Below are 14454 nucleotides of genomic sequence, written 5' to 3'. Positions count from 1 at the left end.
ACCACACAAAGTTCAGATGCATACAGTAATCCATTTCGCTCCATATAATAATTAACATTCTTCAGTTCAAATGAACCAGTCCAAGGGCTATACTCACACACACCCTGTGTATAGACACACCCAGGTCTGCTATGCCAGGAACAGGAGAAATGGACAGATTTAGCTTCCCCATCTTCCAAAGTACAAGATACCACCAGGATTAAACCTGAGTCACAGCACAGCAGGCCCTGGGGGGACTTAGAGGAGGAAAGGGGTTCACGTCAAGTGAAAATACCCTGTAAGCCTCATAAAACTACATATTTTTTCATTGAAAAATAGTAAATATTTACAAAGTGATTATAAACCACTGCATGGCGTGCACTGTGGCACACACTGTCCAGATGTTGGATCAGTGAAAGATGATCTTGCCTTTTCAAATGTTAGGTCTGATCTACTATAATGGTCAAATTGCCATCTAACCTAATTACTACGGCACAATGTGTGCCGATCTGGCTACAGTAGAAAACAAGGGTTTTTTTTCCATATAAAATGCATTTTACTGTTTTTTTTTTGTTCCATGGCACGGAACAATTAAAAAGCATCAACTTGACAAAGTCCTAGACATTACAAACTGACAGACCCATATTTGTAGTTTCACTTGACAACATGTCGACAAGACACAGATAAAAAAATGCCCATTCATACATGCGGTCATGACTAATTTACATTGGAAATATCCACAAATTAAAACAGGACCAACAGGTTTTTAGACCCTACCGGTTTTCGTTAGCATTTTAAAGGAATGTTTGAACATCTACCAGTCCAGCTGATCCCTAAGAACGATCTTAGACAAGGTGTTTGCAGTTTTATCAGGTTAGTTTCACCAAGAGAACCGCAGGTTGTCAGACCTGTCAGACTGTCTTCTACATGGAAGAAAAAATGAACCACACAATTTTAATAAATGAGTCAAGAGCTATGGACTAATATTGATGAACATAAACAGAAAAAACTTAAATTATTGCATTCAAATAATTCCAACAAGAGCATTTCCAGTCAGACCTAAAACAAATATTCACACTGAAAAGTTGAACATAAAATTCTTTAAAATCTTATTTAAATCTTTGGGTACAGCTTTACACCTCCAAATACTGCAGGTGGAAGTGCTGATAGCTCAACATACTGTACAGAAACACCCATTATGTAGACATACAAAGAGAAAAGGAGGCACCCTCTACCTGCAGATATTCTCCCGAAAGGTCACAAATTGAATGTCTTTTGTCCAGGACAAACCTTTTTGACAAAAACAGAAACACTTTGACAATTTACCGGGCCAGCCCTCACTGTATGCTCTCTCCCAGCAGTGACTCATCAAAGCGGAACCTCTTCCCAAAAGAGGCCTCCAGAAAGTTCTCCTTGTCCTCGGGGTCATCCAGTGGGGTGGTGGCGCCCCACTTGCCGGCACTTCTCTCGCGGGGCCCACGGCTGGGCTGTGGGGTGGAAGGTTCTGAATCCGGGCTGCTCTGCCACAGCCAGGGATGGGTGAGGCACTCGGCTGCGCTGGGCCTGTCCCTGTTGAAAAATTGCTAGTTAACATCCAGGTCTCCACACACTAAGGCCTAAGGCCTACTTAACTGTGGCTCTCAATTACCAGCCTAGACCTCTCCATTAACACAGTGAAGTCCATTTGGGGCAGAGCAGTGGCACTAAGGATCTGTGCCTGTGGCTGGAAGGTTGCCGGTTCAAATCCTGTGGCCGGCAAGGGAATCCTGCTCTGTTGGGCCCCTGAGCAAGGCCCTTTACCCCAGCTGCTCCATGGGCACCGTATAAAAATGTCTGACCCTGCGCTCTGACCCCAAGCTTCACTCTCCCTGTCTGTGTACCTGTGTGTCTCATGGAGAGCAAGCTGGGAAAAGACAAATTCCTAATGCAAGAAATTGTATATGGCCAATAAAAGTGATCTTATCTTATCTTATTTTAAGCAATTAAGACTGACAACATGTATTGCACTAGACTGAATGCCACCATCGATTACAGGTCTTTGGCCTCGTTGTTAAATTTAAAGATCCAGGGCTGGCAAACAGTGTACTAAAAGGGATCTGAAAGAATCACTAGGAACACCAGAGTGTCCAGTTTGAGTCAGTGGAGGAAATGAAGAACTGTGTGATTCACTCATACCCACAAAATCCCCATTCCACCCCAAACGTTAGGTTTTATCTGCTTGCCATACAGGCCTACAAAAAACAACATGTTCTCTTAAGCACAGGTTCATTCATTGCTCAGCAAACAGAAATATTGCTGTTTCCTGTGTTTGCTCTCAATAGAAAACTACTTTTAAAAATAGCCTGCTACATCAGCAGATTAAAACAAGGCTTGCAGAAATGGTGAATATTTTTAAGCTGAGTCAATACGAAGAAAAAACGTGACATAATGAAACTACAGTGACATGCCTCTTTCTCACAGTCCAATTTAGCTCCAACAAGAAATTAACTGTTTCGATTCCCTGAAACTGCTTGCTCTCACAGTTTTAGCGAACAGTAACAGGAAATGCTATAACCATCTTTTCCATCTAAGGGACTTTACACCATGTTATTTTTATACCTCCAATGTTTGTTCCATACTGGTATAGTATGCTATCAGCACTGGAACACATGCTTAGTGCTCAGCGCTTAAAGAAGACTTAACAGCTCATGACGTGACTGTTTGATATGGCCACAATGGGTCAAGAACGACAGGTTACATAGCTATTTACAGAACACAGGGGCAAACTGCTGGTCTGTTGTGTATTCAATTTGGGTATGATGTGTGACTCACCTTACTCAAATTGTGTGTCTGTGTGTGTGTGTGTGAATCCACTTTGAGTCTGTACATCAGGTCATAAGGCTGTACTCACTCTGGGGACTTGACCAGCAGTTTCTGGATGAAGTCGACAGCCAATTCAGACACGCCAGCGAAAACTTCCTTGCAGTAATCCACATTGACCTGTGACACGTTGAGGAAGGTCTCCTGCTTGTCCTCTCCCTGGAACGGAGACTCTCCTGTCACCAACATGTAGGCGATCACGCCCACACTCCTGCATAAAGAACACGACACTGTCCTTAAGTCACAGGCCACCTATTAACACAATCTTTATAATAACATTATTTAGGTCTTCATTTTGCATTTTTATTAACTGTGTCAAAAATGTGCATTATGGATTCAAATTTCAAAAGACTTAAACATCTATGAAGTTTTGCAGCAGCAATGCTACTGAAAGATACCATTCAGACCCTCAGTGTCAGTTGTAACCTATCATTCATAAATGGATAATTCAAGTCACAGGAAATGACTTCCTTCTCTGAATACACATGCTTTTGCTTACATTTGAAAACACAGATGTCTATAATGTGGCATGACATTGGCTCTAAAGAGGAGTTTGGTTGCTTCACAAGAGAGAAAATCAGCTTACCACAAGTCTGTTGCGGTTGTGATGGGCTCATAATTCAATATTTCTGGGGCTGAAACAAAAGGAAAGGCCTTCTCGTTATAAAGAAAGGGCTACATCTTCCCTGACATAAACTATCTATTATACTACCTACTATATCTGGACCAGAAGAAGGGGCTTTACACTCAAGAACACATCTCATAAGTGGTGTACTTTATAGAAAATGAAAAAGCACCTAAACAGTGAATAACTTTTCTTATTACAATGTTTTTTATTGGCACTCTTGACACCTCTGCTTATACCTTAGTTTTCTTTTGGGCAAGCACTGCAGGTGACACAAGCTCTCTGGTTTCAAGGCATTTAACTGACTAAATCTCACAACTTTCTATCTGCCTGAGAAGGCATGATTCTCAAAGAGGCAGAAATAAGGAAAGAACTACAGTCTGCAAACAAAGTAAAAAGTACAGCCATTTTCTTCCCCATCATGCTTGGCTTACTGATGCTTTTTCATTTTTTTTATATATATTGCCTAACAAAAAGGCTCAAATCTAAAACTTTGACCATTTTTAACTACTAATGAACACTTTACATATCAAACTGTTTATCATCACCATTTCTGTATACCAATAAGCAATTTCAGTGGCATTACAGCAGTGTGCACAGCTTCCTCAGGAAATCTCTAAAGAGCAGTTCCTCTTTCTGTGAAAAGAGGGCTGGCTTACCAGCCAGAGGGTGATCTATACCCATATACTGTAGCGGTTTCAACACTTTTGCAACATAGTGTGAAAGCAGTGACGACATTTCTTATACCCAAAATCTTAATAAAGAACTTGTAATACAAAAAAACTAAGAAAGTCAATAGATAGAGAAACGTTTCCTGAAAAGGATAGTCCGCTTTCGCATGCCCCTGTCTGCTGGCAGACAGCAGGTTCCTCACTCTACCACCTTTCTTATTAGATATTAGACATTCTGGAATGTAGCCCATTACTAGACTTGTAAAGTTTAAGTCATTGTAACGACAGAGTGCTGCGCAAAACCTTTTAAGGTACATTTAAGCTTTCTGTGACTGACTTGCTTCTCCAAACCAGCAGGTCTCTCCATGCTCTTACCCACATACTCCGGTGTACCCAGGATCTCCCTCAGCTCTCCTGTGGTTCCCAGGCGCCTGGCCAGACCAAAGTCCACAATCTTAATATCGCCTAGCGGGTTGAGGCTAGTTAGCAAGATGTTCTGGGGCTGTGAGGAGCGATGGGAAATGACAAAAGATGCAAGTTGAACACAAGCACAGTTTCATATCTAAAATATTTTTGGTCTGGCAGATTAGTGACCTTGAGACAATAGAGAGAAAAAAGTGAAGATTTTTTTCCATGCTTTGGTGTGATGAAGCTGAACAACCCTGATATAAACCACTATATTTATTTACAATTCATTTTAACAGTGAAGCCATTTAATGAGTATTTTTTGTTCCAAAAAATAAGTGCATATATACCTGCTTTTATGGGTTTAAAAATAATTTATGTGTCATTTTAAAATAAACAACACAGAAGAGTCTTAAATTCAACACGAACTAGCACAGGTTTTAAGATAATGATCAGGTGCTGGTTGAATAGAAATCAGAAGAAAGACGTTCTCTCATGATCTTTCAAGAGGATAGGTGTGTTCAGTCACCTTGAGGTCCAGGTGTACAAGGCTGCTCTGATGCAAGAGGTGGACACCCTCCAGGGTCTGTCTGAGCAGTCGAGTGATCTGACGCTCCGACAGAATCTCCTCCGAGACACAGTGGTCGAATATCTCTCCTCCTGCTGCACTGCAAGACACATACCAGCACAGAATGAGCTCAAACAGTACAGGCACTCCAGAACACGCATGAACCTTTATAGGATCACTGGCTCATATTATAGCAGCCTGTAATGTGCATGTTGCATGAAAGTTTGGCTACAACATTTTATCCAAAGGATATTTTTTAATTAAATCAGCTAACCTATCAAAGTCAACATGGGGCAATAATAAGCCGAAATATGCAATTACCCCACAAACTACATTCAAATGATTTGAATAAATACCTAATAACAGACAGAACCTACTCTAAATGTACACCAAAAATTGTAGAACAAACACTTACAGTAAGAGGTTAAAGTTTGTTTTGCACAGGAGGACTAAAAGTCATCCAGTAACACACACATGGGGTGTTCAAAAGCTCAGAAACATGCTAGGGCCACTGGATCTTACCAAAAAAAACTCATCATTTGGCGGCCTCTCCTGTATGGCCTATATGTGTCAGTTAGACTGGGTGTGTGACTAAGGGTGTGTTAGGATTAGGACTTCTCTTCCTCCGGGAAAATTGTGTACGTGTCCCAGGCACCTCAGAATCCCTGTGAGTCAGTATCTCAGCCATGACTCAGGAGTCTCTGTCCTCTAATATAAAGTGCCTCTCTCTTGGACAAGCCCACAACGATTAGAAGGACTGGTTCAAGTTTCCCTGTATGAACTTTTACTCTACAATGTCCAGCTGAAAACATATTTACATGCTACACGGCATTTGCAATCAGCATTATGGCTCCTGTTGCTTACCTATAATAATAACTTCTAACTGCCCAGCAATGTGAGGCATTTCAGATTATACAAGCAACAAGACTACACCTGGTTCAGGATACTTCAGGCTTGTTGCCTTGTGTTGCATAAACTGACAGACACAGAATTGAAATAATATTAATGTTTTTTCTATGGTGCTTCCTTAGTACAGCATACTGTATATGAGAGGTGTGTAAACCATAAATTAAATCAAGGTCTTATGCAACTGGAGACTTTTTTCCAGCACTGTTTTAAGATGCAGCAGCAGTTGGCAAGGGCAGACTTTCGATATGGATATATAGAGACCTCCACCCATGTATTCTGATAATCTTAAACTCCTTCTCAATTATAGCGCTGTTAGGGTTCAGCCAGCACAAACTGGATTGATTAGATATCTAGTTATAAAAACATGTGTATTGCACAACAAGATCTTCGTGCTAAATGATTGAGCAATGCACCTCTCCCCTGTTCTTGTTCCAACCTCGGGGCTCCACCCACTGTTCCTATGGCAACCTGCATAACAAACAGACCTGCACACACTGCCTGTCACACACCTCAACACCTCACCTCACCACAGAGAGAAGAGGGGGAGAAAGGGTAGAAAAGGTGAAAGGATTGGGGAAAGGAGGGAAAGTCAAGGTTAGTGACAGAAAGAAAAAAAGCAAACAACATCACAGAAGAGTAGGTAAAGAAAGACTGAAGAACAGAGGGGACTGGAGACGAAACCAGATGCTCGGTGATGAAAACTGACTATCTGCTATCTGAGATTGAAATCAAGCCACTTAAAATAAAGAGAAGCAAACAAAAGATGCATTTATGGTTTTCCTTTCGTAGCTCTTATCTTGATGACTTTGGAGGTGGTTTCTGTTTGGTTTGAATAGGACTGGTTTTAGCATGCTACTGCAGACGATTCCTTCTTTCTGGGACAGAAGGTAAAGGTGAAACAGTAAGAAAATGCAGAAGTGGCTATTCCACAGAGGTGTACATTTTACATTGAAAGAGAATAAAAAAAACTGTATGGCAAAAGGCAAAAAATAATTAGAAAACACATGTTCAGATATATATTCAACTGTGCTTAGAGGTGTCTGTACATTTATGTGACGTTTATTTCATTTTGCGTTTTTATTTTCTCTCTAAGGGACCAAAATCTTTGGGTCAGAATAAAACGGCACAGCGTACACCTGGGTCCAAGGGGGCATGCTGCAGTCCTGCTGTGCATTTTGTATATTTTGAAGATTCTCTAAATTTGATTTTTTTACTAACAGGTGTTAGTTTCTATTCCTTGCCCCTTGCATGTACTGTAGGCAGATATTTTTGAAAACTGAAAATTACTTCAGGGGATGAAGAGTAACCGAGCCAGTCTTTTCCGACACCCCTCTTGCTGAAGACGAAGAATGTGATTCTTACAAGGACGTGCAGAAAAAGGGTGCGACGCAAGTAACAGGAAAACATATATAAAAGATTTTACAATATTGCAATATTTGTAGATGGGTCATTTTCACTTATGAAAGACCTTCCTGGAATGTAGATGGAGAGGCGGTTTGAGATCAGGCGTTAACTAAATTCTCACAAGTCACGTATCTACAGTTTAGGTACTGTAATGGATATGGCTCAAAGTGAATGTGTGTGTTTTTGCACATGTGAGAGAGAGTATGCCTGCAACTCTGTGAGCCTTCTGTTTGATCCAACACAGATGGATTTAAACACTCCAGATATATCAAGAATGTGCGGTGCAAACAGTATGCACACAACACAATTTTAAATGATCGACTGGCAGCCTGGGTGGACTGCTCGGAGATCACTGAGCTTTATATGCTATTTGATTAGGATTATAGTTAGGACTATATTCTGACCAGGGTGATGTTTACTCACTAGTCACTGATGTTTACTTACTGACCCAGTATGAGCCAAAAACCACACTATCATTACAGAAGAGTGTTAAACTACACACTGTACTCCAATGAGATGACTCACCGGATTCAGCTGAGAGTCTTAAGTGAACAAAACCAGTGCCCTGTAACCAGTACACCAGTTAGATTAGCACCAGCAGGAAAACTCACTATTCCAGCAGCAGGACGATGTCATGCTCGGTCTCGAAGACCTCGTGCAGATTGACCACGCGGGGGTTGGCACGCATTGCCTCCAGCACGGCCACCTCGTGTACGATCTCAGCGCGACAGTCTCGTCCGCGGCGGCGCTTCTTCAGGAACTTGGCGGCATATTCCTTCCCAGTGGCCTTCTCCTCACACTTTTTCACCACCGCAAACTTCCCCCTGGGGCAGAGAAAGAGACTGTCAGGTAAAGGTCAGCAGAGGTAAACCAGTACAGTGAACATGTACTGGTTTAAACAAACTGGTTTAAACATGGCGAGTTGTAATGAGTTGTACTGACACTGAGTTTTCACAACAGTATGGGTCACCAAACAGTAGTCGCTTCCCAATATTGAAACATTAAGCTGTCCATATGCTGCGCCTACAGCTGCTACACCCAGACAAAGACAAAAGACAAAACATAAAAATGAGCCACAGCCAGCAATTTTGGGTAAACCACACTGCAGACTTTACAGCAGCTGTTCTAAAGAACAGAAAATATGCCCAGGAATTCTCGCTACAAGCAGGACTGTGAAATGTTTTCTTTTTGCCTGAGCACTTTTCTCTCCAAAATGCAAGGCAAAACTAAAGGGGGAAAAATACTTTTTCAAAGGATGTGGAAAGGCCCACACGGAGCAGATGACTAGGAGGACACTGCTGGTAATAAACATGACTCGCATGTGACTGTAGCTTTTGTTTCTGCACCGCAGGACACTTCACTGGCTTTTAAACAGCTGATCTCTGGGGAGAGCCACAATGAGATACAAACACACACAATAGCGTGCAAAACAACTCAAGTCAACAACACACACAGATGAGCAGACACAAGCTAGACACACACTCTGTAGTGCTGCAGGGAACCCCCTTCCCCGGTAAGCTGGTGTGAATATGAGCTTCAAAAATGTTTTGCAATGAAAAACAATTAGTTCCTGTTTTTATCTCAGCTGTGACTTTGTGGACAGAAGCTCTTAGCTGTGCTGTTAAAGAGCCCCAGCAGTAATGCTCCAATGGCTGTGGAATACAGACACGTGAGCACTGAACTGTGACAAAGCTCCTCTTCCCGTTCCTCCAAAACTGGGCCCCACTGGTTCTTGGAACCAAATACCAACACAAGAGAAGACTCAGGGTATTGTTTTGCCTTTTAATCAATTGTCTATAGCCAACAGAAATCTGTGAATATATCCTTGAAAAAGAATCTACTACTGTTTTATGGCATTCATAGTACTTTCTTTTCAGATACACTCATACAGGAAGAACTACTGACAACACTTTTAAGGAAAGCAGCAGATGCGTGGATTTTGTAAGTCACTGAATCGCACTTATGGTGCACTACAGTATGAATCAGCCTCTCTCTCTTAGCTGAGGGATTAATTAAAATATTTTGTTATATTTGTGTTTTTTAAGGATACGATAACCCAGCTGAGGGTCTGCAGTCTCAGGTAACTGAATTATATGAAGTCTCCAGGCTATGAGGCCCTCTGGCCTCCATGTTTTTCAGAAAAAGCACAAATGGATTATGACCAGGACAAAAGGGCCAGACTGATCTAATTGAATTCTATTAGACTATGAAGGAAATGTAACTAAGAATCTCTGGCCCACTTGAGGATGAGAGCTGAGGACCTTTTCATCGCCTTGAGCTTGTCTCCCTCCCCACCCCCCACCCCCGGGCCAGTCCAGTTTGTGTGAAACAGGAACCTGGAAACCTGGCACAGCTGTTCCTGTTTCTCAAGCTATCCCCTCCTCTTAGCTACTCAAACATGTGCTCACTTCCTTCCTCCTACAGTCTCAACAAGCTTAGTTGAAATAATACATGACATGTCAGAAAAACCATAAAACAAATCCTTGAACCTGTGACATGACATCAGCTCTTAATATGCAACCTTATGCACTACATGCATAATGCCCTTATGTTATGACACTCGCTTTTCTCTCAGCTCTTGTCATAACAGATCATTTTCCGAATTGGCTACAGAGGGATGTAACAGACTGTGCTGCCACTGTGCAAGAGCTCTGGTCATGTTGCCAATGCAGGGAGTTAACTACCACACCTCCCAGTGAAAGTCTCAGAGAGCTAAGAGCTGGCTTCCCTCTCCACCTGTGGTTTGCTTCAACTCCACTGGACCTCAGGCACAGTTCAGCAGGGGAATCAGGCCAAGATTATGATCCCGTAAAAACCCAGATCAATGTTTTCCTTCAATTAAAAATATATTAAAAATCAGGGACAGGATATATGTTTACAAGAATCAAAGGCCAGCTTTGTCTGGCAAAGACAAGGTGGATCAGATTACAGACTTGCTAGTAAATAAGGCTTTTTAAGACGTTCACGTGCCTTTCACTGTCACATCCCTGATAGTGCATCTGTACAGTACAGTACGTCTCCACTTTCTTTGCTGCTAGGCTGTTGCCTCACCTTCTGTGCACGCTGCTAGACGTCAGAGCGATTGATCAACAAGCTTGCTCATTTCCAGGCTTGGCTGACAGCATCAGACCACAGACTCATCCGTGAAGACCTTCTGTCTTCCAGCTGCATCCTCTCAGACTTAATTTCTTTGTCTAGCACTGTACTCCATCCTGTGGTTTGTACATTGGTTAGGCTTCTCTTTGTAATTCCTAATTAAATACATTTATTCTTATAGTCTTGGATTTTGCAAAAAAACTGCTTTTAAAGGAAAGCAAAGTATACAGCTTGCTTACTTACTTACAGCCACTGTTTCTTTAGCCATCCAGCTACACTGTAGCTTACTGTATATCACTCTTCTGCTGCAAATAACAGTATGGAGCACACATGTGAAATGCTCATCTTAGGTGAAGGAATCCCTTCAGTTTTTCTGAGCTCCCATGCCAGAGTTTAATCCACAGCTGTTTAAAATCATGTTGCTCTTAAAAAAGGAAGCTCTATGAAATTATCAACTGAAAAGGAAAGCAGGCTCAATAAGGTTGCTCCAGCCAAATACCTGAATTTTCAGAAAGCGCACACAAAACATTTCAGATATACAGTATTTTGATTCCAGACGCAGTCCTCTATATTAAAGTTTCCAGGAGCAGCTAATTCTGGAAGACTTGCTCCTTTTCATTATGGATGTCTAAGGGACTGGGGTGGGTTAGCTTAGAGTATAATAATGTGCTAATAATAAATCATTATGTTCAGAATATGTGATAACTGCTAACATCCAAATGTGCTCTTCCTTTCTTGTTTAAAGACTTATCCTTTGCCAAAATAATCCATCATTAAGAACCTAAGGTTTCATTCAGAAAACAATCAGCACCTAACACTTCTGGCACACCATCACTGAAAGCCACATTGCATTTTATCATGAAGAGTTTTTTCACAGAACTCTACAAAGTCCAAAGGATCTTCAAGGAACTGAGGTCAAAAGACAAATATCTTCAATGCTCCATGAGGCTACTCCGGTCCCCTCAACTAAATAATTCAAGACAAAGAGCTCCTGGAGGAAATAAAGAACTCAACAGATACCCTAAATACTTTTGATTCCATCAAAATAAGAAAAAAATCAATGTAACCGAATTCCATGAACATTTTGTTTAGTATAGGCATAGTATCACAGTCTTGATGCAAAGGCAAGTTGAGAGGCTGCACTAATAAGAACCAAAAGCTGCTACAGAGCACTGCTCAAGAGAGCATCTTGCGAACATGCTGCTTCTGCTACGGGCTCTTCCCCAGAACCTTGCCATCACACACATCACAACTTAACCTGATGTGTGGAAACTCACAAATTCTGATCTCTCTCACTGCTGTCAAAATTATTGCACTGTATTACAGAATCAAAGACACTAGTGCTTACAAAGTAATAGAATACCACTCTTCTTTAAGTAAAATACACAAGCAACTCCAGCATGCAAACTGGTAAGCACAATGAAGGTCTGTCCTTTGATTGCTTTAAATGCAAATATACAATGCATAGTGATACTGGCAGGCTTATACTGCACATCCAATGTCATGACACCAACTATAGACTTTTCAGGCATTTAGTGTCATGCAGTACAATAAAAGTTGCACCCTAATAACTAATTTACACCTAGTTCTTAAAACTCACCCTAACTCATTTCCAGCTTGTCAATGGGTGTTAAATATTTGAAGTACTATTAGACTTATTTTCTACCACTCCCCATTATGAGACACTGCACAGCTTTGAGGGAGACCTGCTGTATTTAAATAGAAATGTATTCTCTGAGGGAAGGAATTCGAACCCTCTCTTTTATTTAATTCCTCAGGGCCAAGAGCATTCCTTCTGAGAAATAAAATCACACCTTACTTTACTGTCAACAACACCAGAATACATAAACAACAACCAAGAAATACTTCACAGCCTTGGAATTTTATTAGTGTCAAGTTGAGGAGGAAGTTGATAAATAACCTTTTGTTTTGTTATATGAGAATGTATTTTGTACTATTTTAAAGGATGTGCTGTAAATCAAATTCAGTGCTGTACTTGTATATACATATAAGAGACATAATTCCCCAAACATAACTACCATCTTGCTGAACTGATGCCTCATGTTTCCTCCTAAAAAAAATATAAAAGGGCGATGCATCAGCAATACATATCTTTTTTTTACGTTTCGCACTGTATTGCGCCGTCTGAAGTCTTCCTCACACACATCACATCTAGTAGTACCGGCTAAAATGGACACCCGAATAATCGTGCAGCATTAATCACCAAGCGAGTGAGAAGACAGGATCTGGGGTGTCACACAAGACGGGTAGAAAGTGAAAGAACCATAAAAAACACAGACAACTGAAGCACTGATAAACACCAAGTTTAACTGTGGGGGGGGGAGAGATAAGAATGAACACCAGTAGAGAGCAAATCTGACATTGGCGGAAAGAAACAGACGTAGAAATCCCACGAATAGGTACAGAGAAAGAAATTTAAAAATGAGACGAGATCCAAGAGACTTCTGGGGGCTAGACAGCTGAGCTCCCAAAAATGTTTTTTAAAAATAGAAAAACGCGTGAAGACTGAAGGACCGAGAGACGCACACAACTATGCTCCGGCACAGGACAGCTATCAGGTACACTGACTGACCCCCTACAGACCCGGATACAGCCAGTAAAACATGTTGTCAGACCACACTTGGCGACTCACCTTCCCAGCTCGGCGTTCGTGATCACGTACAGGCTGTCCAGGGGCTCAGTGCGGATCTGTGTCTGAATCTCCGTGAAAAGCCCTGGTGGGCAGCTCCGGCTGTCCAGCCGCCTCCGAGCCATTGCTTGGCAGGTTAGACGGGGCGATCACACCGACCGACCAGCCCACAGCGATCTGCGGCGTCGTCCCTTGTCAAGTACAGGATCACTACCACACACCTGCGTGACACTCGGTCCTGCGTGCGACCTCAGTAGCACGGTGCCGGGCGACTAAGTAACTACTTGTCACTTTTTTAGTCCCACCACAAATAGTAACGTAACCAGTGCTGCTGTAGTATTTTGCTTCTTAGTGGGACTGCCTGTTTTTTCCCAACTAAGTTACTGCTATAGGTAAAAATTAGTTGTTGCTCTCAACCTTCAAGAGGAAATGCAGGCTTCTTCCAGTTATTGCGGCAAATTGACATAACTTTGAAATATATTCTCGCAAGAGTGAACAATGCATCTCTCTCTGCTTCTGCTTCTGCTTCTGCTTCTCTCTCTCTCTCCCCTTGAGGCCGTGTCACTTCTCCAGCGGAAGATAACTATTTTTTAAAGAACACGAGTAGACAGCGGTTTCCTTCCAAAACGTTCACTAGGGGGAAGCATTTTCTCATCGAAATAAAATAAAACCCCAAAGCAAGCTTCACGCGTTGAGAATTCGCTTTGCTCCAGTTCGTCACGAACCCCGGAGAACCTGAAGGTCACGGTAAACTCAAGTGTCGCCCCGTCCGTCAAATCCTAACACACTCCGGGTCCTGCGCTTTCTGTTGATCGGTTTGCATTTGAAAACGGAGCTCGTCTGCACCAGCATTACGTCAGGCTTGTCGGATAATCCAATCACAGCGTGTCAAGGCGGGCGAAAGGAAGAGGGCTTTTCTCTTGCGACTCCGTTTGCGTTTTTCTCCGCTAAAGCGCCCCCCGGTGGTCGCCGTGTCCCTCTTCCTTTATTCTGCAGGTTCTAAGTAGCTTCACTTTTCCGTGTATATAAATTCTGGGATTTCATTTATATAATGATGTTATTTTTGATTCCTTTAACTGTTTACTTTAACTGTTGACAACACAAACCCTGCTGATTTGACTTCATCATGGCACACAGACCCCCAAACATCCACAAAAACCTCGGCAAATGGATTCTGGATCTGCGAGCTTACCTTTGAGAAAGCACTATCAGCACCAGAATACACAATTGAAAGGAGATAGAGAAGACTTTCTGCCTCTACATCCCTTTCGCTGTTCTGATCGTACCG

At 42.0% G+C, this 14454-nt stretch overlaps 1 protein-coding gene across 2 annotated transcripts; it reads right to left on the bottom strand.

Annotated features, from left to right (window-relative positions):
- Positions 1-511: 511 nt before the first annotated feature.
- stk17b (serine/threonine kinase 17b (apoptosis-inducing)) lies at positions 512-14007 on the bottom strand. 2 transcript variants are annotated; one of them, XM_088605613.1, is made up of 7 exons: positions 13170-14007; positions 8032-8262; positions 5069-5207; positions 4510-4636; positions 3425-3473; positions 2870-3049; positions 512-1548 (listed from the first exon to the last, which is right to left on the bottom strand). In XM_088605613.1, the coding sequence occupies exons 1-7, from the start codon at positions 13289-13291 to the stop codon at positions 1317-1319; spliced, it is 1080 nt and encodes a 359-aa protein (XP_088461739.1). In that variant the 5' UTR covers positions 13292-14007; the 3' UTR covers positions 512-1316. The 2 variants fall into 2 exon arrangements, with proteins under 2 accessions (XP_088461739.1, XP_088461740.1); XM_088605614.1 differs by having other exon boundaries at positions 8032-8244; positions 13170-14002.
- Between the last annotated feature and the right edge of the window lie 447 nt (positions 14008-14454).

Source organism: Lepisosteus platostomus, chromosome 14, assembly GCF_059453375.1.
Source record: "Lepisosteus platostomus isolate fLepPlt1 chromosome 14, fLepPlt1.hap1, whole genome shotgun sequence".
In the NCBI taxonomy this organism is placed as follows: domain Eukaryota; kingdom Metazoa; phylum Chordata; class Actinopteri; order Semionotiformes; family Lepisosteidae; genus Lepisosteus; species Lepisosteus platostomus.
The sequence above is the reverse complement of the archived record's forward strand: the minus strand, read 5'-3'. Positions and strand labels throughout refer to the sequence as shown.

Coding starts and splice junctions, on each gene's coding strand:
- stk17b (XM_088605613.1), bottom strand. CDS start 13,291: ATGGCTCGGAGGCGGCTGGACAGCCGGAGCTGCCCACCAGGGCTTTTC. Junction 5,208..8,031: donor ATCGTCCTGCTGCTGGAATA/GTGAGTTTTCCT, acceptor TGTGTCTTGCAG/TGCAGCAGGAGGAGAGATAT. Junction 4,637..5,068: donor TTGTACACCTGGACCTCAAG/GTGACTGAACAC, acceptor CGCTCCTCACAG/CCCCAGAACATCTTGCTAAC.